General features: G+C 40.9%; 2 protein-coding genes across 4 annotated transcripts; both read right to left on the bottom strand.

Moving 5' to 3' along the window:
• Positions 1 to 240: 240 nt before the first annotated feature.
• Positions 241 to 1,487, bottom strand: LOC127508212 (NADH dehydrogenase [ubiquinone] 1 alpha subcomplex subunit 6-like). The gene is made up of 3 exons (XM_051885985.1): positions 1,283 to 1,487; positions 538 to 653; positions 241 to 452 (listed from the first exon to the last, which is right to left on the bottom strand). Exons 1-3 carry the CDS (start codon positions 1,422 to 1,424, stop codon positions 321 to 323), a joined length of 390 nt encoding a protein of 129 aa, XP_051741945.1. The 5' UTR covers positions 1,425 to 1,487; the 3' UTR covers positions 241 to 320.
• A 571-nt stretch (positions 1,488 to 2,058) lies between these two features.
• Positions 2,059 to 19,584, bottom strand: LOC127508097 (TRIO and F-actin-binding protein-like). 3 transcript variants are annotated; one of them, XM_051885704.1, is made up of 18 exons: positions 19,392 to 19,584; positions 15,915 to 16,060; positions 15,487 to 15,674; positions 13,015 to 15,292; positions 12,590 to 12,695; positions 10,679 to 10,738; positions 10,534 to 10,602; positions 7,746 to 7,802; positions 7,591 to 7,659; positions 7,423 to 7,512; positions 7,223 to 7,332; positions 6,715 to 7,141; positions 6,033 to 6,270; positions 5,598 to 5,700; positions 5,317 to 5,476; positions 5,084 to 5,194; positions 4,448 to 4,534; positions 2,059 to 2,819 (listed from the first exon to the last, which is right to left on the bottom strand). In XM_051885704.1, exons 1-18 carry the CDS (start codon positions 19,572 to 19,574, stop codon positions 2,667 to 2,669), a joined length of 4,635 nt encoding a protein of 1,544 aa, XP_051741664.1. In that variant the 5' UTR covers positions 19,575 to 19,584; the 3' UTR covers positions 2,059 to 2,666. The 3 variants fall into 3 exon arrangements, with proteins under 3 accessions (XP_051741664.1, XP_051741665.1, XP_051741666.1); XM_051885705.1 differs by having other exon boundaries at positions 6,718 to 7,141; XM_051885706.1 differs by lacking the exons at positions 10,534 to 10,602; positions 10,679 to 10,738; positions 12,590 to 12,695; ... (2 more) ...; positions 15,915 to 16,060; positions 19,392 to 19,584 and adding an exon at positions 9,853 to 10,078.
• Between the last annotated feature and the right edge of the window lie 1,654 nt (positions 19,585 to 21,238).

Below are 21,238 nucleotides of genomic sequence, written 5' to 3'. Positions count from 1 at the left end.
TACAATAGGGATATATACACACACTTACGAAACGAATCAGTCGAGTGAACGATTCAATGTTTCGAATCTGAACGAGGATCTGCTGATTCTATTTCAAATAAATGCTGTTCTTTTGAACTTTCTATTCATCAAAGAATCCTGAAAAATAAAATATATGACGGTTTCCACAGAAATATGACTGTTTTCAACACTGATAATCAGATATAACGATGGTTCAATGACACACACACACACACAGACTGGAGAGATTCAGCACGAGTGTATTTACAGTCCAGAAGCAGAAAATGACAACACACATATCAGGGGTCAAGGGTCAGAGGTCAAGGGTCGTGTCCGTGGTAGAATTTGGAGAGGAAGTCAGTGGGACGCGGCACCTCGGTCTCATGGAAGTAGCGCATGATGTGAGTTTTCTGCTTCCAGATGTTGATGGTTTCCTCCAGCTCCATCTTGCCCTGAAACACACACACGGGTTCAGATCAAACACACACACACACGCGTCACACCTAAAAACACGCTAGCAGCGGCCGTGTTCCTCACCTTGATGACCAGCATGTCGATGACGCGAGGGTCCGTCACGTGTCTGTTCCTGTCGAACATTTCCCGCACTTTGTCTCGGCCTTGACGCGGAGTGATGTCCAGCTGAAACATGTGAACTGAAACACATCACACACACGTTAGCGAGCGAATCCTTCCGACTCACTCGATTCACTTCAGTTAATGACTGAAACACGGACGAAAACAAATCAGTCAAGTAAACGATTCAATGAATCTGAACGAGGATCTGCTGACTGAATCACAGTGTCGTTCGTTCAGTTCGGCATGTGAATCTTTTTCAACAAACAGAAATAACTAATAATCAGACATAATGAATTACTGAAACTCGTGTTTATTCAGGAAATGCATAATATTTGGACAATTGTAACGGCACATATATTTCTACTAGTATTAAAAAAAAAAGAGGTATAATTAGACTCGTTACCGATGCAGAATGAATCGCTGAACGAATGTTTTTGGTGAACAGTTTACAACAACTCTTTCCTGTCATATATAGTGGTGATTTCACACATCATTTACCTCGGTTCATTTAGACACACAGAGGAATTAAATCATAGAAACAGTGAATGTTTAGTTGTCAGACCGAGTGTTTGTGTGTTTAGCTGTGTAACAGTGAGCATTTCTCTGTATATTCCTGTGATTGTTTGTGTTATCATGAGAAGTTGTGGTGTGTCTGACCTTGACGCGCTTCTGTGTGTGTGTTTCGCGCTGTGAGCGCGCGCAGTACCTGCGTTCGGCACCTCCCGGTACCAGGCCCGGTACAGTTCCCGAACCCTCCGTCTGGCCTCGTTCAGGTCGCGGCTGAAGATCGGTTTCACGACTTTAGCGGCGGCGGCGCCTGTGCGGGTCGCTGCGCTGGACGCCATCATGCGCCTCTGCTTCTTCTCTGCGCATGCGCGCCAGCGCTTCAAATCCCCCCGCCGCCACCTGCCGGCGCGGAGCGGAACTGTACACGCGCACATCTGGAGCAGTGATAAATGACGATACACAAACCAGTCAATTTTAATCTTTTCCTTTTGTGATGTTTTACTTCTGTCATCATTTTATGAGTTGCTTGGATGATGCGACTCGCCTTCTACCAATATGTCATAAAATCGACTTTTTTCCTCATAAATATGACTTCGTCAATAATTATGACACAAGTCATAATTGTGTTCTCAGGATTATTTAAAGACAAAACAAACATTAAAGTAAGCTCTAGATTTTAATTCATCCAGCTCATGTTGGAAAACCTGCACACATCAGGAAACCTCATTTTATGACTTTTAAGTGTGATTTTCCTCATTTCAAGATTTCTAGACATGGAAAAGTCATACAAATGAATACAATATTAAAACACCACAGACATTTTTATAGTCAGCATAATTTTTTTTTTTGTGGTAGAAATAATAAGTAAAAAATATTAATAAAATTCCTGATCCTTAATAAGATTTGATTATTGTTGTGGACAATATTATTACAGCTTTATGAAGGGAATGAATATTAAATGACACACACTCAGAGTCCATAAACCAAATAACCCATATTTATTAGCTATAGCTCGATATGTTTACATATGCGTTAAACTCTAAATTTAAATACGACAACAAGAAACAAACATCTTTTAAAAAACATTGGCTCATTCAAGCAAAGCTCTTGTTTTTGTGGCACAAAGACAGTTGAACCCCATGGAAGCTGATTTCCACCACAGAACAACAATTAAAAAGGTAATTGCCACTTTTTCTCTCGCAAATCAAACTCAGAATTGCGGGATATAACCGTGCAACCGCGAGAGAAAAAGTCAGAACTACAAGTTAAATTTCTGAGTTTCTTCTCAGAATTGTAAGTCACACTTTCTTTAAAAGAGTTTTTATTCCGTGGTGGAAACAAGCTTCCACAGAACACACACACATGATACTAGATTGGCAAATATGATATCTATCAGATATGAGTTTGTTGATTGTTCGTGTGTGTGTTCAGTTCCTCCACACTAGCGACAGTGAGACGTTCCAGTTTGGTCCCATAAACACACATGAGAAAGTGCAGAAGCGTTTGTTCCAGTGTCCCGCAGCTGACTGGCGGATCGGACTGAAATGAGAGTCACATGACCGCGGAGGCTCCTCCCCCGGCCGTCAGTGCTGCAGGCTGTTGTCGTTCTCGTGCAGCGCGCTCAGTGCCAGTCTCAGGTGCTCTCGGAGCGCCTCGGCCTCACGCTCGCTGCGGATCTTCATGGCGCTCAGCTCCTCACACACCTCGCGGTAGCGCTCGCACACGCTGCTCTTCTCCTGACACACACACACACACACACACACACACACACAGTTAGGAAACATGTTACACACTGACCGTACACTCGCGGTAGCGCTCGCACACACTTGCGATGTCCTAACGGCTAACAGACACGATTCGCACGCAACGTGTCCACGTCCACTAATGTCTGATTCGCGACCTAATGACTCATTTGAACAGATTCATTTTAATGAATCGTGAAAACAGCTGATCTGTTCAACACTGAACTCACTGTCTGAATCAGAACAGCTCTGAAATGAGAACGTAAGTGTGCTAACCCCAAGAGTGGTTAGTAAGATTTAGCCTTAATAATCCACAGTATTTTCAGGTTATTTCTATGACAATGTGTAGTGAATTAGGCCTACCTATAAAATCAGTTAGTTTAGACTGGAGTGAAACCAGAACAACGCTCGGTGCATTCAACTGTATATGGTAGAAAATTTGATTATTAGCTAAATTAACTTTTTAATGCTACTTTTTAATACTGATCATTAATAATTATTATTATTATTATTATATATACCAAAATAATTTTCAGGTCTAGCAAAGAAGCGTCTTCTCTTACAAAGCTATGAAATCACAGATCTTTTTGCAAAGAGGGCAAGAAAGGATTACAGTGAGAATGATGGGTACTTTATTGTCAGTATTGGGCTCACAGATCACATGGGTAGGGCACTTTTTACTGTTTGCGTGGATGAACATGTCTGTCAGCCACCGCCGAATACCATTTTTGACCCAGGAAAAACCCTGAGGGATCACGTGTTGCACACACACACACACACACACACACACACACACACACACACACAGACGGGGAAGATGGGTTACACACTAGGGTTGCAAAGGGGCGGAAAGTTTAGGGGCGGAATTTAACCTGAGGAATTTTGGAAATATTCCAATTTGGAAACTTAACAGGAATTTATGAGAATTAATTGGAAATTTGGGGAAATTTATATAAAATGTATCATATAAAAACATGAATATAAACATTTTGTTTGGTCATAACATTAAATAAGTTATTTATTTTTCGCATTCAATTAATTCTAATTTAGTAAATATGTAAAATAAATCGATTTTTATTGCAGCAATTGTTATGCGTTATTTATTTCAGTGTCACATGATCCTTCAGAAATCACACTGCACTTTTCGTTCCATTGACTTCCATTCAAACGCATGCGAATGCGTCAGACCGGAAACTCAAGCTCGCGGGAAAAATTCGCCTTTCGCTGCGTTCCAAAGGTCAAGTTTGGTGAACTCTGACCTGCGAATTCGCATCACGTGAAGACGTGCGACCAGTAGAAGATCGATTCGTCACGGCATGACCTCTGAATTAAAAGAATGATATTTTTGCAGCAGGTTCTATATTTTTACATTTTGAATGTATTACTTTAAGTTATGTGTTGAATGACGTCACATCACGACCGTTACAGCATCCGAAGAAATTTCGCACGTTCAAAGTCTAGTGTGACCGCGGCTTAATATGATGATTTGATACTCACTTATTATCAATCCCATATATTCCCGTTAATTCCCATGGAAAGTTTCCAGCTTTGAAAATTCCTGGAATTTTGCAACCCTATTACACACACACACACACACACACACACAGGTTTAGGTGTGTTACCGTGGTGAGGAAGTGCATCTGGTTGCGGAGGCTGTTGAGCTCTTGGTGAAGGTACTGCAGTTCGTTCTCTCGCACCCGCAGCAGCACCTGCGACACACACACACACACACACACACACACACAGTCATGCATCTTGAAAAACAACTTTGCTGATTTCCAATAAAGGCTTAATATCTAATGACGCATTTGATGATGCAGAGGTTAAAAAGATCAATAAAAGCTACAGATTTTTCACAAATAAGAATGAAGATTGTTTTGAAAAATCTTCACTCATTAAACTGCATGACTGATGATGAAACCCCGTCCTGTCTGAGCAGACAAGCAAAGCTATACGTGTTGAGTCCTAGCATTGAGCAAGACGCATCATGACTGGCTGGATTAAATCTCACGTCTGATTGGCTGAAGAGAATGGCTGTTCAAACACTCATTTGTAAATCGGTAGCTGGTAAGAGAGACTCAAATTACGCAACAAATGAGTTGACAGTTTGTATCTACAGAGGTGTGATGAAAGAAAACGGCATTACACTTTTCTAAAGACAAACATTCATGTGACAAAACAATAAAAACTGTGTGAAATATACCTGTGTTTGTGGGTCAGAACAGACAGAAACACATGATACTGATCAAACGTCTCACCTGCATCTCACACCATGACCTCTCACTGCCGTCAGTCCCTGCGTCTGACCCTTGACCTGTGACCAGAGAGCGAATGACCTTCACCTCCTCCGACAGACGAGCCTGTAAGTCCTACAGACACACAGACATGTTTATATGATCCTCTACATACCACACGTCACAGGGATTCAGCAGAGCTTCAAATCAAATCTGAGTCTCCTGTATGAGGTTAATGTGACCAAACTGAAGGTCACCTGGTTGTCTCTCTTCAGCTGCTCCATCTGTCTGTCTTTCTGGCTCATCTGTTGTTCTGTGTGTTCGTGGTGCTGCTGCGCTCGCTTCAGCTCCAGACACTTCTGAGAGAATCGCTCCGACAGACTCTGGAGCTCCCGCCGCAGAGACGCCACCTCTGCCCTGCACACACACACACACACACACACACACACACACGTCCTCTTTAACACCAGTGTATCTGTTCCATACGGAAGCCCGTTTCTGCCTCATAATTGTCACTGTTTAGTGTGTGTGTACTCACTGTTGTTGTTTGTTAAGCGTGTGTGTGTCCATCCCATGTGTCTCTTTGCGTTGTGCGGTTTTTTCCAGCTCTTCTCTGTGCGCTTTCTGTAACGCCTCCATCACTGACAACACAAACACACACGTGTGTGTACATCATTCGCATGCAAACATTCAACATGTTGCCCATCACCACAAACAGCCATTCTGCACTGCAAACAAGCTCATTAGTGCCGCCCCCTTTTTCAGCGCCGTTGGTTCCGGATATTTTTTCCATTCATTTTTCCCCATAAGGATTTTCAAAGACATTATATGATATAGTTATAGTTAAAAATCACTTCTTCTGTGGAGAAAACAAATGGTGTTTTTCCTTCCAGAACGGCCGATTGCGCTCTCTACAGTCACATGTTTGGACAACGACGAATGGGAGTGGCGGCAGTGAAGCTCCGCCCAGTACCTCGTGCAGTGGCGTCCGTCTCCTCCCTCAGCAGCGCGTCTCTCTCTCTCTCCAGCGCGCTGATCTGCTGCGCGTGCCTCTGCTCCTGCTGCTCCAGCGCCTCCTTGTGGACGCGCTCCATCTGCTGCAGACTCTCCCCGCAGCGAGACTCCGCCCCGCAGCACGCCCTCCGCTCTGACCCCGCCCACCCCTCCCGCCCCGCCCTCAGCTCCGCCAGCTGCTGCCTCAGAGACGCCACCTACAGGAGAGAGGCACAGAGGTAAAGCCTTCTGCAGGAAGTGCAAGTGTACTGGACAGGAAGTGTGAAAACACGCTCATGCACACACAAACACACAGAGATCAGAACGAATAAGCTCCATAACAACTTTATAAAGCTCATTTGTTCAGGAGATCGCCATGTTAACCCTTATAACGCATAAAAACAACATCAGTTTTGACCATTAGCTTTCAAATAAAACACAGATTTCAATCCAAACTGAAATCAATGGACTTTAATCAACTTCCTTTGAACTTGTAATGGCTCAAAAACAGCTTACATATGAAACCTACATATTTGTAAAACTTTTTTTTTTTTCTCACCAAAACGAGCCGAACGCGTTATACGAGGGTTAACGAGTGTCTCTGTGTTCTATTCAGTTCTCATAAAGTCATTCATGAGAGCAGATAGACTTTATTCACGCACTACCTCCCTCTCCAGAGCCTGATTGGCTGACGGGCCCGACCGCGAGCCCATCGGTGGGAGTGACCTCATCTCTTTGAGTGGCAGCCGCTCAAACTCCGCCCACTTCTTCTCGATCTCCTCCTCTATCCGCTTCTGTTCCGACAGCTGGCCCGCCCCCTTTCGCGACAGCACCGCCTCCCACTGGTTGTGGGCGTCGTCGCGCCGCCGCTCCTCCTGCCATTGGCTGTGCTCTCTCACCTGCCCCTCCCCGGACTCTCTCTGATTGGCGGAGACAGGAGTAGAAGGCGTGGCTACGGGTGACAGCTCGACGTAGTCGAATTTGCTGTGGGCGGGGTTTGCGGTGGTGGAGGAGGCCTCTGATTGGCTGCGCAGCCGGAGGGAAGATGATTGACGAGCGTTCTCCTTATCAATGCTGCTGTTGGGCAGCCTGCAGGAGGAAACACATCTTAATCTGTTGATTATATCTGACGTGTGTGTGTGTGTGTGTGTGCGTGTGTGTTGGACTGACTGTGTGAGGTCTGGAGAGCTGCCGGGTCGAACGTTCTTCCTCAAAATCTCGATCCAGTTCCTGCGTATCCCCGCCGTCATGGCCGAGAGCGTGAACATGGCGTCTCTCGTCTGCAGGAGGAGGAAGAGAGAGCGCTCAGAGATCAGATGAGGAGGAATGCAGCAGGTCCGGACAGGATGGCACACGCCGTCTCAACTGACCTGTATCTGGAAGCCGTAGTTCTTCTCCACGTCGAACTCCGACACCTTCACACATGACTTCAGGTCGATCTCTCCATCCACCTCGTCTCTCTGAGCAAACAGAGCCGACTCTCACTCACTATCATTCTAAATCCACTGTAGTGTTAGTGTGTGTCATGTGACTCTCACCTCCTCCGCCGCAGAGTCTCTGTAGTACTTCAGGCCAGCATCTGTCAGCACAAACCAGTGTTTCCTCCACTGCACACACACACACACACACACACACACAGTCAGTCGTGATGACACACAGTTCAACATCATCATGACAGACAGACGCGTCTCACCTCTCCACTCTCGTCCAGTTTAGACATCCATCCCTTCTTAAAGTTCAGCAGGTCAGGCTACAGACAGACAGACAGGTTTATCAGAGGAGATTAATGCGTCATCCTTCACACACACACACACACACACACATCAGTGTCACCATCTGTGTGTGTCAGGAACACAACAGCACAGGAAACAACACACACTGATGGTGAAAGAATTAAAAAAAGCCTAATGCAACAGCAAAATCAACCATATTTTCCACCAAAATAAAAATAATAGCTGATCTTATCGTTACTCTATTAATGACGACGAACACATTCAGAATGAGTCAGTTTAGCAGCTGAGCTTCAATAAAGAGTCAGTGAGTGTCTATGATTCATACGATGAATCAATATCAAATGATTCGTCACGATGATTCAGTGCCTTCGAGGGCGATGTGGAAAACACGGACGGAATCATGGAATTCAGTCATAATAATGGAATTTAACGTGGAATTTCACGGAATTTGGCAAATTTTGGATGAAACTGTGAAACTATCGTACAGCTGAATGTACCTTTCGAAGTAATAATAGTAATATAATAATAATAAACTTAATTTTAACAGTAAATCTCTGTTGTGCGGCATTTTAAATCGTTTACTTTTCATTTGTTTTTGATAATAAATTTGTGTTTGTAAATCACAAATCCAGAAAAATTAAAACAACACAGAATTTCTGGAAAAAAAAATAAAAAATTAAGTTGTTTAAGTTTTATGAATTCAATTCATCTGACATGCTTTTTGATTATTAAAAATGTAAATGGAATCCAAACAAAATATAAACGGTAACAAGAAATTTTGGGAAAATACAACAGAATTTGAGGAAAAAAAAAAAAAAATATATATATATATATACACACGCATTTCTTTTTTTTTTTAATAAATTGTTGTTCAATTGTATAAGTTGCATAATTTCAATTAAATAAGACAGAGTTTTTGATTACTAACGTATTTAACCAATAAACTGGATTTCAGAAAATCGGGAAAAATAAATAAAACACAATTTGGGAAAAAATAAAACATTTCATAGGGCCCTTTTAATAAATTATTAAGTTGTTAAAGTTTTGTGAATTCAATTCATCAGACATGCTTTTCGATTATTAAAAACGTAAACAGAACACAAGGAATTTGGGGAAAAAAATATAACGGAATTTGAAAAAAAAAAAACATACGCATTTCATTTTTTATACATTTTGAATAAGTTGTTATAAAAAGAATTTACTTTTCATTTGATTAAATTGTAAAAGATTAAATAAATCATGCCTTCATTTGATTACCAATATGTTTGATAATAAATGTGTGTTTGTAAATCATAAATCCAGAAAAATTAAAACACAACATTTCTGAAAAAATGTCTTGGGCCGTATTATTGTAAAATAATTTAATACATTATTAAGTGTTTAAAGTTTTATAAATTCAGTTCATCTGACATGCGTTTTTATTAACAATTCAAACGAAACATGAGGAATTTATATATATATATATATATATGCATTTCATTTTTTAATTTTTTATTAAATTGATGCTCAACTGTAGAAGTTGACAATTTCAATGAATGAAGATGTACTTTTTGATTACTAACATATTTATCCAATAAATCAGAGTTCAGAAAATGGGAAAAAGAAATGGATTTCATAGAGCTCTACAGAAAGAAAACACACACTCAAAAACACACACTGCTCAAATACTCTAGGTGTTACACAATGAACATGATCACATGCCCTGCAAAGCACGCACACACACACACACACACACACACACACACTAGTGATGGTGTGTGAACTAAACTCTGATGCAGGTGATCAATGCACTCATAATATCAGAGTTTATCTGAGTTTGTGTGTTTTCACATGAACAACAAACCAGCTCAAATCAGCCTCAGTGATGCGCGTGCGCTGTGTGCGCGGGTGTGTCGCGCGCGCACAAACACACACACATTAAAAAAAACAAGTTGTGTTTGCTCACGTACGTACCACATACACACACAAACAGTGTGTAAACACACACGATCTGAAGTATGAATGAACACAGAACTGAACTAGCGTCGTGTTTACACGGTTATTAAAGTGAATTAAAGTGAAACTGACCGTCATGATGTTCAAATCCAGCCGCAGCACAAACACAAACACACATTAAACAAACCGCATCTGAGAGGCTTTAGCGCTGCCGAGTTTCACTCAAGCTGAAGATCGTCATGTTTAATAATACTTTTACTAATTTTATCGATAGATCGCAGCTTAAGTTTGACGGAACTCGCGCTGCAGTCAGCGTTGCCGGGGCGGATCCCGATTAGAGTTCAGCGGAAGCGAACGGCCAATCAGAACCGCCCAGCGAAGCATAGCAACCAATCAAAACGCCCGGCGCAGTACAACAACCAATCAGAACCGCGCGAACAATAATCTCACAGTAAACCTGCTGTGGGTTTAACACATTACTAAACTCAACACTTAAGAGCCTGCTTCAACATAACTAAATGTTAATATAAAGTTAAGACAAATAAGGAAAAATATCAATATTAAAAGATGAAATCAAACAAACACATAAATGTTAAATTAAAAAGTAAAACTTACTCGCCCTCATGTTGTTCCAAACCCGTATGACACAAAGATCTCTAATCAATTCTGTTCAAAGATGCAATGAAAGTGAAGCTGCCATTCTGCCTAACATCTCCTTTGTGCTCCAGACGGGTTTGGAGCGACAGTGTTGAGTAAATGAAGACAGAGTTTTTATTTCTGGGAGATCTATCCCTTTAAGTGTGAGTGACGTGCCTGCTGCATTGGTTCTTCATCCGTCTGCTCCACGCTGCAGGAGAAATACACTGACGGTCTGTGTGTTTTCTGCAGAACAAACACACACACTGATCAGCGATGAATCTCAAGTGTTCCTGCAGGCCGACAGGATCTGTGACTGTACCTGCTTCTGTCCTGATGATCTGGACGGGTGTATCCGCTCCACGGCCGGGCTGCTCGCTGTCTGTCAAAGACCAGCGTTAGTACATGGATGAAATACACACAGGTTAATGCTCTTGGACCTCTGCAGACGTGTGTGTAAACACTGAGTGTTTGGTTTTTGATGTCTTTGAGGATAAGATACTCTCAGTCCTCCACCCTGCTCATGCTGGCTGGGTTTAACCATTCGAAAGTACGAGGGTGGGTGGTATATATCGTTTCTGGTACACTATGAGTGCAAAATCCATATATGTATTACTTCTTACTGACCTAAATCACTTTTAAGCCTGTAACACCAAGAACGATAACAACGATGGCAATTATTATGATAACATAACTACAATGACAACAATAATACTAACTGTAATGATAACTAAAACGATAAAAGTAATGAAAACAATAACACTAACTATAACGATAACTGTCATGATAACTATATTGACAACTGTAAGGATGACAATAATGATAATGATAACTGTACTGATAACAAAACAATAACTATAACGATAACTATAATGATGACAATAACAATAACCATAATGGTAGCTACAAAGATAACTAACGATAACTGCAATAACTATAACGACAACTGTAATGATAACTATAACAATAACTATAAAGATAACTAACCATAACTGTAATGATAACTATAACAATAACTGCAATGATAACTATAATGATAACTAACTAACGATATCTGTAACAATAATTACCTCAAAAACAATTACTGACCTCAAAAAAGCACCTTATTACGACCTATATTTACGTTTTAAAGTCCTGCGCCCTCTAGCTGGCGTAAAAATAATGACAGTGTCGTGTTACGTCTGACTGTCGTTACTAATCAAAATGCGTGTTCATTTAAATGCAATGTGTGGGCGTTTTACACCATTTGTCCTATTTCCATTTAGAAAAACTCATTTTTTTTATTAACGACTACACCCACCCCACCCCTAAACCTACCCTTATTTATAGTGCATAATGTACACTTCATGAGCACATGCGTTCCCTGAGATCGAACCCACAATCGCATGATCACATGATTGCATATTGTTATATATTGCAATGCTCTGCCAGTTGAGCTACGCAAAACCCAAAATATGACGCAGATAAAGGGGAACAATGCATTAAAATGAAAGGTATTGGTTGGAGAACATGTTGTAACTATAACAATAACTGTAAGGATGACAATAATGATAATGATAACTATAAAGAAAACTAATGATAACTGTACTGATAACAAAACAATAACTATAACGATAACTACAATGACAACTAAATGATAACTATAACAATAACTATAAAGATATTTAACGATAAATGTAATAACTATAACGATACCTGTAATGATAACAATAACACTAACTATAACGATAACTATAAAGCTAACTAACCATAACTGTAATGATAACTATAACAATAACTGTAATGATAACTATAATGATAACTAACTAATGATATCTGTAACAATAATTATAATGAAAACCATAACAATAACTATATTTACGTACACGCCAGCAGACAATATCATTGTGTTTATCTAAGTGTTTATCTAAGTGTATCTAAATACTCAATCTCTTTAAAGCAGGATGGATTATGATTGGCTGTCAATGTTTTTATCAGTCATCGGCATCAGAAAATTTGCTCTGAAAGTGATTCCAATGAAATTGTTCCTCTGTGACATTATCATTATAGTTGTGGTTTAGACTTGACTGTTTTTGTAGAGATAGAACAATTATTAAAATTAATAAAACATTATAGTTATTATTATAGTTATCATCTATGGTGTGAACAGGCCATTAGAAATAGGTTTACATCACTTATTCTTAGCCTATCATATTCAGTATTGACATGTGAATGTTACAGGACGTGTATTTACCTGTGTGTGTAGGGAGCTGGACGAGTGAGCCCTCGATAGTGTACCACTGTCTCTTTCATCCTCTAGTTCGTCCCATTCCGAGTGAGGAGATTTGCTCTGGGAATGACTAGAAAAACACAAAAACAGATTCAGCTAACCCGGGTCGCTAGCTCGTGACCATGTGTGACCCTCATCTGAAGATATGACTAAACCCATATGAAATCTGATTCAAAACCTTATTCTCTGGCCGTTACATGCAAGTTTATTTCAAACTTGGTCCAATTTGATAGCTGCCCTTGAGCTCTCACTGCTGTGTTATGAATTATTTACAGTTTAATCCTGAATTTATGATAACATTGCTAAAAACGCCCTGGCTTTGCTACTCTTTTTTACATTGTGTTATATTGAGAAGACCGCATGTTGAACAGCGAACATTTTCTGTCCACCTGGCTGGTTTGTAGCGGGAAAGTTCTCGTTTCTGACAGCTCTCGATCTTCCCCAGGTGGCTTGGGCTCTCCCTATGGAAGACTGTTTTGACCTTGGGAAGGTCAGCCATCATGGCATATTCTTCCCGGTTAAGACCCGATGACCCGGCAGAAAGATGACTTGACTCTGAGTCCATGGAGCTTTGGGAAGACGTGTGTCTTTCGACTGGAGGGGAGGGGCTTCTGTGTCGGCTCGGTGCTCGTCGGTTGTTAGGCATTGAGCTTTGCACCTCTTGGACCTGCCTCATGCTGCTCCTCTTGCTTCCGTCTTGTGGCGTTTCCCAAGCAACAGGGACAGATTTTGGAAAGGAGCTGATTTGTTTCTTCTCACCACTGTGTCGTGATGGGGAGGAGTTACGTGAGACTGATTGGCTGTTGAGAGAGTGGGTGGAGCCTCTCCAGCGGCCTGATGAAGGGTTTGAATCATGCTGTGATTGGTTACTTGTGGAGTTTCTTACATAAGAGGTGGAGCCAGTTCTGTCACTCATAGTGTTCTTGAGAGGGATGTGGTCTGCAATGTCACACCTCAGTGTAGACACAGAGGGACTACGTCCACTCTCTGCCTTGCGGGGAAGAGATTGGCTAGGGTTGTCATTTGCCCACCTTAAGGGGGAGGGACTGCGGCTCTTGGGGCCACGGTTTGATGAGGACTGGCTCATTTCGGACTTACGAAGCGATGATGAGCCAGGGTTTTGGTGTCGACCTCTAATTGGGGAAGAGTGTCTGCTGTCTCGGTTGTAGCTGTGAAGGGAGCTCTTTGCTTCTGGTTTCTTCACAGTGGTTTGGCTTTGCATTTCATAACTTTTCCTGGATGGGGAGGGGCTGTTTCTGGCATGACTCCACCCATTAGACATAGATCCTCTGTCTGATTGGCTGGGCGTTCCGTAGCCCTTCCTGACCGGAGACGCACTGCGTCTACCCTCCCGAATCTGACTTGATGAGCCATTTGTGTCTAGTCTCCCTTTAGGGGACTGGCTTCTTGAATCATAGTGGCCCTTTGAGGAGGAGGAAGAAAACTGTCTGTCATGACTGCTCTCATACAAAGGGCCTTTCGTCTCTGTTTTCCTAACAGCAGGACCACCATAACTTCGTCTGGAAGGGGACTGGCTTCTTGAATCATAGCGGCCCACTGAGGGGGAGGAACTCTGTCTGTCATGACCACGCTCGTATGAAGGGCTTTTCGTTTCGGTTTTCCTAACAGCAGGACTATCATAACTCTGTCTGGAAGGGGACTGGTTTCTTGAATCATAGCGGCCCACTGAGGGGGAGGAACTCTGTCTGTCATGACCACGCTCGTATGAAGGGCTTTTCGTTTCGGTTTTCCTAACAGCAGGACTATCATAACTCTGTCTGGAAGGGGACTGGTTTCTTGAATCATAGCGGCCCACTGAGGGGGAGGAACTCTGTCTGTCATGACCACGCTCGTATGAAGGGCTTTTCATTTCAGTTTTCCTAACAGCAGGACCATCATAAGTCCGTTTGGAAGGGGACAAGCTTCCACGGTTTTCTGTAGACCCAATGAAGGAGCTGTTGGTATCGGGTTTCCGTAAAGAGCCTCTCAGATCCATGTAAGACAGAGACTTACTAACATTACTGACGGTGCCTGCAGTACTCACAAATGATTTGAGGTTTTTCTGCAGGCCTCCGGAGTAACTGTTTCGTGCTGGACTGACCGTTGCCCGATCTTGTCCACGTGAAACAATGCTAGACCGAAAGCCGACCGTGTTGAGAGAGGAGCTGGACTCAGCCCGTCTGAATGGGGAGGTACTACGGGAGGGAGAGGAGGAACGCGAGAGGCCAGAGCCTCTTTGGGAAGAGTTGAGCGTTCCCGGCTGCCGTAAGGGAGACGTGTGGGCATTTCGTCCACCTCTTCGACTGGAGGCACCGATCGATTCAGCTTGTTTGAAAGGGGTGGGACTCAGCGCTCGGGGACCAGCAAGGGCCTCAACCTCCACGCTGAGATCCAGCGGATCTGGAGGATACTGGGGAGGATAGTCTTCTGCGAGCTGCTCGGGATTCTGAAACTCAGAGGTTCTCCTTTCCGAGGGGAGGCCCAGATCTGGGTTCCGAAATGGAATGGCGGCTTTGGGTTCTGGGCTTTTGTTGCTAGGCAGGGGATGCCCTCTTTCAGAATGCCGATAAGGAGCAGGGGGACTCTGATCACGGAGAGCTCTGCTACCGGCAGCCCTTCCCAGAGAGAAATATCCACTCTCTCGTTCCCTCCGTTCCTTCACGCTGCCTGCGGACAGAGAGACAAGATCGTGACCTGTGTTAATATGTGAAATGATACACTGCACTCATGCACCGTGACGCAGCACTCAGGAAAAGCCCAGTGGAACCCGACACCAACTGACACCTCAAACTGCCACTCTAACTATCTGAACAACACCACAAGCTGCTCAACTGGTAACTAGATATTGGTGTTTTCCTCACCGTGAGAAAAACCGAACTGCCCAAAACCATCACTGCGACTCTGAGACACCTCCGTCCAGCCACGGGGGCTTGTCCGGTGAGGTGGCGGATCCAAGCGGGTCATTCTATGGTAGGATGAAGGATGATGAAGGAGCCTGGAGTATTGCTCTGGACCGGCAGAGCTGCTGTATACAGAATCGTCACCCTGACTGGGATGAAAGTTGTATTTGGAAAGAATGATGCCAGGACTCAACACACTCACAACCTACAGAGTACAAATGGATTTTATCCCCCAAAGTCCCCAAAACACATTCTTAGAGCAAAGTATGCAATGCAAAGTTTTAAAACTACTTATAATACAGGATAAATAACATAACAACAGCATAGACTCAGCATGCCAATCTAATTTCAAGACTGAATAACATGCAACGGCTCTTTAGCAGTCTTACCTGTCCGAGCTTTGGTCGTCGTCTCCGTCACACAGATACAGGTCACAGTCGGGACTCAAGATGCAGAGGGAGCTGTCCTCAAAGCCCCGCCCCCCTCTGCTGACATCACAGTAGCTGCTGACCACTGACAGCACATCTGAGTCCTCCTGATTGGTGGACAGAACACACACAACCAATCAGAAAGCAGCACATTACAGCTACATTATGATTTTCTCATGGAACTTTAAGGCATGAGAACAGAATGATGCTGCATCTACTGTGAATCCATCTTATATTAAACCAGTGTTTCTGCATTAGTAATGTAAGGGGTTGTTTAAATTTTTGAAGACATCGCACAGTTCTTTATCACTGATAGACATGTATTACTCCTAATAAATTAAGATGAGATCATGTTTCAGTCCTGTTAACTGGAGATTTCTGAGGAAATGAAGCAACTTCACATGCAGTATCACAGACACACACACACACACACACACACACTGTACTGGTTTAGGGTTTCACAGCTGTAACTCGGTCTGGTTTGTGGCTTTTCTGCTCATCATTATTTTAGATGAGTGAAGAATCGGCAGCTGAAATATCAGTATTCATCAAATACGGATGAACAAGCGCTTCTGAGATAATAAACGTGATTACATCATATCTCTTTTCATTTTTATCTAACTATTTTACAGTTCTAGTGGATCAAAGTGAGCTTCATTAGTAATGTTAGATCAGTCATCACTAGAGCTGATAGTGCTGTGCTGAAACCTCTAGTACTAAGTTTTAAATTTGAGCATGAAAAAAAAAAATCCTACAGATACACATTGAAGGAGGAACTCAAGTCAAATCTACAGACCAGAAGAGGGTGTGGGACTGTTTTCATGCCAGAAAGGAAGAAAACACCTAGCAACCACACAGAACACCCTGGCAACCACCCAAAACACCCTAGTAACCACCCAATAGAACCTAGCTATTACCCAAAACACCTTAGCAACCACCCAGTAGAACCTAACAATTAACACATTAGCAACCACCTGACAGAACCTAGCTATTACCCAAAACACCTTAGCAACCACCCAATAGAACCTAACAATTAACATGTTAGCAACCAAACAATAGCACCTAGCAACCACCCAAAAGAACTTAATTACCCAAAACACCCTAGAAACCACCCAGTAGAATGTAGCATTTACCCAGAACACCTTGCCCATCGTTGGGGAAAGTTACTTTTAAAAAATAATGCGTTATAATATTGCGTTACTCCCCAAAAAAGTAACTAATTGCATTAGTTACTTTTTATAGAAGTAACATTACAATATTGTGTTACTCCCTGGTTACTTTTTATAGAAAGTAATGTTACAATATTGTGTTACTCCCTAAAAAAGTTACTAATTGCATTACTTAGTTACTTATTATCGAAAGTAATGCGTTACAATATTGTGTTACTCCCTAAAAAGTAACTAATCGCATTACTTACTTATTATAGAAAGTAATGCTTTACAATATTGTGTTACTCCCTAAAAAGTAACTAATTGCATTACTTAGTTACTTATTATAGAAAGTAATGCGTTACAATATTGTGTTACTCCCTAAAAAGTAACTAATTGCATTACTTATTTACTTATTATCGAAAGTAATGTGTTACAATATTGTGTTACTCCCTAAAAAGTAACTTATTGCATTACTTAGTTACTTATTATAGAAAGTAATGCTTTACAATATTGTGTTACTCCCTAAAAAGTAACTAATCGCATTACTTACTTATTATAGAAAGTAATGTGTTACAATATTGTGTTACTCCCTAAAAAGTAACTAATCGCATTACTTACTTATTATAGAAAGTAATGTGTTACAATATTGTGTTACTCCCTAAAAAGTAACTAATTGCATTACTTAGTTACTTATTATCGAAAGTAATGTGTTACAATATTGTGTTACTCCCTAAAAAGTAACTTATTGCATTACTTAGTTACTTATTATAGAAAGTAATGTGTTACAATATTGTGTTACTCCCTAAAAAGTAACTAATTGCATTACTTAGTTACTTATTATAGAATGTAATGTGTTACAATATTGTGTTACTCCCTAAAAAGTAACTTTTTGCATTACTTAGTTGCTTATTATAGAAAGTAATGTGTTACAATATTGTGTTACTCCATAAAAAGTAACTTTTTGCATTACTTAGTTACTTATTATAGAAAGTAATGTGTTACAATATTGTTACTCCCTAAAAAGTAACTTATTGCATTACTTAGTTACTTATTATAAAAAAGTAATGTGTTACAATATTGTTACTCCCTAAAAAGTAACTAATTGCATTACTTATTTACTTATTATAGAAAGTAATGCGTTACAATATTGTGTCACTCCCTAAAAAGTAACTAATTGCATTACTTATTTACTTATTATAGAAAGTAATGTGTTACAATATTGTGTTACTCCCTAAAAAGTAACTTTTTGCATTACTTAGTTACTTATTATCGAAAGTAATGCGTTACAATATTGTGTTACTCCCTAAAAAGTAACTTATTGCATTACTTAGTAATGTGTTACAATATTGTGTTACTCCCTAAAAAGTAACTAATTGCATTACTTAGTTACTTATTATAGAATGTAATGCGTTACAATATTGTGTTACTCCCTAAAAAGTAACTTATTGCATTACTTAGTTACTTATTATAGAAAGTAATGTGTTACAATATTGTGTTACTCCCTAAAAAGTAACTTATTGCATTACTTAGTTACTTATTATAGAAAGTAATGCGTTACAATATTGCGTTACTCCCTAAAAAGTAATGAATTGTGTTATGTAGTTACTTTTTATAGAAAGTAACTGTTATGTTACTCTTTCTCACCTGGGCTGGGCTTGCTTGTTTGTTTGTTTGTTTTTAAGAAAAAAAAAGTTTTTGGCAAATGTAAAGGTCCATTCACACCAAAAGTGAACACTGACCTAAGCAACAATCCAACAGAACCTAGCAAATACCCAAAACACCCTAGCAACCTGGTAAACACCACTCAGATCACTTTAGCAACCCGATAGCAATGGCCTGCTGCCCATTCACAAGACTCTACACAAATTTGTTAGACTAAAGCTACTCAAATATTTTCCTTTTTAAGGTTATTAATATGTTTCTGTCAGTATGTTAAGGCAGTTTTAGTTTTCAGCTGGTTTTAGCAGTTAACGTCTCTCTGTGAATGTATTGTGTTACTCTGGTGCCAGAGAGAAGAAAACGATCTGCCTTCATTCATTATTAATGAGAAGGTGCGTGCGCATCATCCTCTCTCCTTATTACTTGAATTAATTACTCTAACTTATTACAGCATCATCACACACTGCATCTGTCCTTATTATAGACGATACTGTGAGAAACCCAAACACACCCTGCAGAGTTTCACTGTTGTGCAGTAAATTGCATGAGTTTCTGCTCAGCAGCTTTGAGCATCTGTGTGTAGTTCTTCCTGATGCAGTCACACCCTCTGTCTGTCTGTCTGTCTCACCTTGGCGCTGGTGTCTTTCTCGTCACTGTGCGCGGCAGATGCGCGCGGCTCGGGCACGAGCTCGCCACTGCTGCAGGTGTTGTGCAGGTGTTTCTGTCGTAAGCAGTCGTGGCAGCGGGTGGAGTCGAAGATGTTGGGCTGGAACTTCGGGCAGATGGGCTCATCAGCGGCAGCCAGAGGCATCGTGGGTAATCTTTAATCGTGAGATTCAAGATTCAAACACGCACATAACAGCAGAAAACAAGCACATGAAGAGACAGACAGTGAGAGTGAATGTATGTTACCTGAGCAGCAGATGAGAGTGGATTGAGTTTGAGATGAACACACCGCGTGTCTAAACTCTCTCTCACACACACACTCGTCCCATTGGCTAGTTAAACAATAGCAGACAGTGATGCTGCATGTGTGTGTCCATCTGTTGTGTGTATTAAATATCAGAGACGCGCCGCAGCTGCTGCACAACATCACACACACACACACACTCCTTCACAACACATACTGCTCACTTCACATGAGAAAGATCTTTGCTTAAGAAAATGCATTCAAATGTATGAACGCAACACCTCAGCAATTCAATGTTTTTGTCATCTTCAGTTAGCACAGGTTTAGTGTTTCTTTTTGGATCTGGCTGATCACAGGTCTCATTGATCTGAGCTCATGCTCCTCAGTGTTTGAGTGAAGAAGTTCAGTCTTGCCAATTCACTTAAAAACACTGAGGTGCATGAAGATTGAACCCAATATTTGGTGGTAATAGCGTGTAACAAGAGATTTATAAGCAGTTTTTTGTAGGCGGGTCATTTTTGTCCTGGAACACCACAAGCTTAACAAAGGTGAGAATGCTTTTCCGCCTGAACTAGACTCGCATATGGACTTTACCGGCAGCCAGTAAATCACAAGAACTGAAACCAGAATCATCAAGACACAAGAAATATAAAATAAAAGTCCATGAAGTGACACAATGTTTTATCCTTTTTAATCAATCAAAAGTCCTTTCTGCAAAATAGATAATTCACCAATGAAACAATATACACAAAGTTAACAAAAAATAGAAACATGAAAATACTACATATTACACATGTGTACCTTTATAAACAAATTACCTATACTGGGCTTTAGCTCAAATATTACCCTTCTCTTTCAACTTAGACATTAAATAAACAACATATCAACTAAATTCAGTTCATTTAAACCAGCATTTAACTCAATTTGACATTGATTAAAACACACTCACAAAAAACATGGATCCATTAACACAATTGTCGTTATTCAGCAATGAAATGAGACAAAACAGCAAAACAAATTTTGAAAGCGTGTCCAGTGACCAGAAAGACAAAATCAAATTGGTAGAAAACTATTGAAAAAAAATAAAAAAAAATAAAAAAATAAGCTTTTATTTTCCTTTTAAATTAACATTTCTGTTTCATCAGGCTTCCCGATCTGGTGCAGGAGGCGGGGCTTAGCTTAACAACGGTTTTATTAGTCACCTGACCGTTTTCTTAAAGAACCCATGCAGATATAACTAATCCACTTCTCTTCTATCAGGGTCACACAATATAGGATTTCAAACAATTATTCTTACAAGATGAAGTTTTAAGAAAAAGGTTGCTGGTGCTTCAGTGAGTGACTTTTCTCACTGCGTTATACACATACTCTCTTTTGCAAGTTTCTGCATGAACCTAATTATTATAGACTTTATTTCTTCTATAGGAATGAATTCAGGGTTTGTTGTGAATTTTCTCTCCAGATGGACAGTTGAAGCATATTTGCATATTAGATTAATACTCTCAACCTGACTGTCATCTCGTGACTCCTCTGTTAAACTCCAGTAAATCTTCCATTCTGTTCGA

The sequence above is a fragment of the Ctenopharyngodon idella genome, chromosome 3 (genome assembly GCF_019924925.1).
Source record: "Ctenopharyngodon idella isolate HZGC_01 chromosome 3, HZGC01, whole genome shotgun sequence".
Classification (NCBI taxonomy): domain Eukaryota; kingdom Metazoa; phylum Chordata; class Actinopteri; order Cypriniformes; family Xenocyprididae; genus Ctenopharyngodon; species Ctenopharyngodon idella.
The sequence above is the reverse complement of the archived record's forward strand: the minus strand, read 5'-3'. Positions and strand labels throughout refer to the sequence as shown.

Coding starts and splice junctions, on each gene's coding strand:
- LOC127508212 (XM_051885985.1), bottom strand. CDS start 1,424: ATGATGGCGTCCAGCGCAGCGACCCGCACAGGCGCCGCCGCCGCTAAA. Junction 654..1,282: donor CCGGGAGGTGCCGAACGCAG/GTACTGCGCGCG, acceptor GATGTGTTTCAG/TTCACATGTTTCAGCTGGAC. Junction 453..537: donor TCGACATGCTGGTCATCAAG/GTGAGGAACACG, acceptor TGTGTGTTTCAG/GGCAAGATGGAGCTGGAGGA.
- LOC127508097 (XM_051885704.1), bottom strand. CDS start 19,574: ATGCCTCTGGCTGCCGCTGATGAGCCCATCTGCCCGAAGTTCCAGCCC. Junction 16,061..19,391: donor AGAAAGACACCAGCGCCAAG/GTGAGACAGACA, acceptor TCCACCAATCAG/GAGGACTCAGATGTGCTGTC. Junction 12,696..13,014: donor TCCCGCTACAAACCAGCCAG/GTGGACAGAAAA, acceptor GTGTTTTTCTAG/TCATTCCCAGAGCAAATCTC.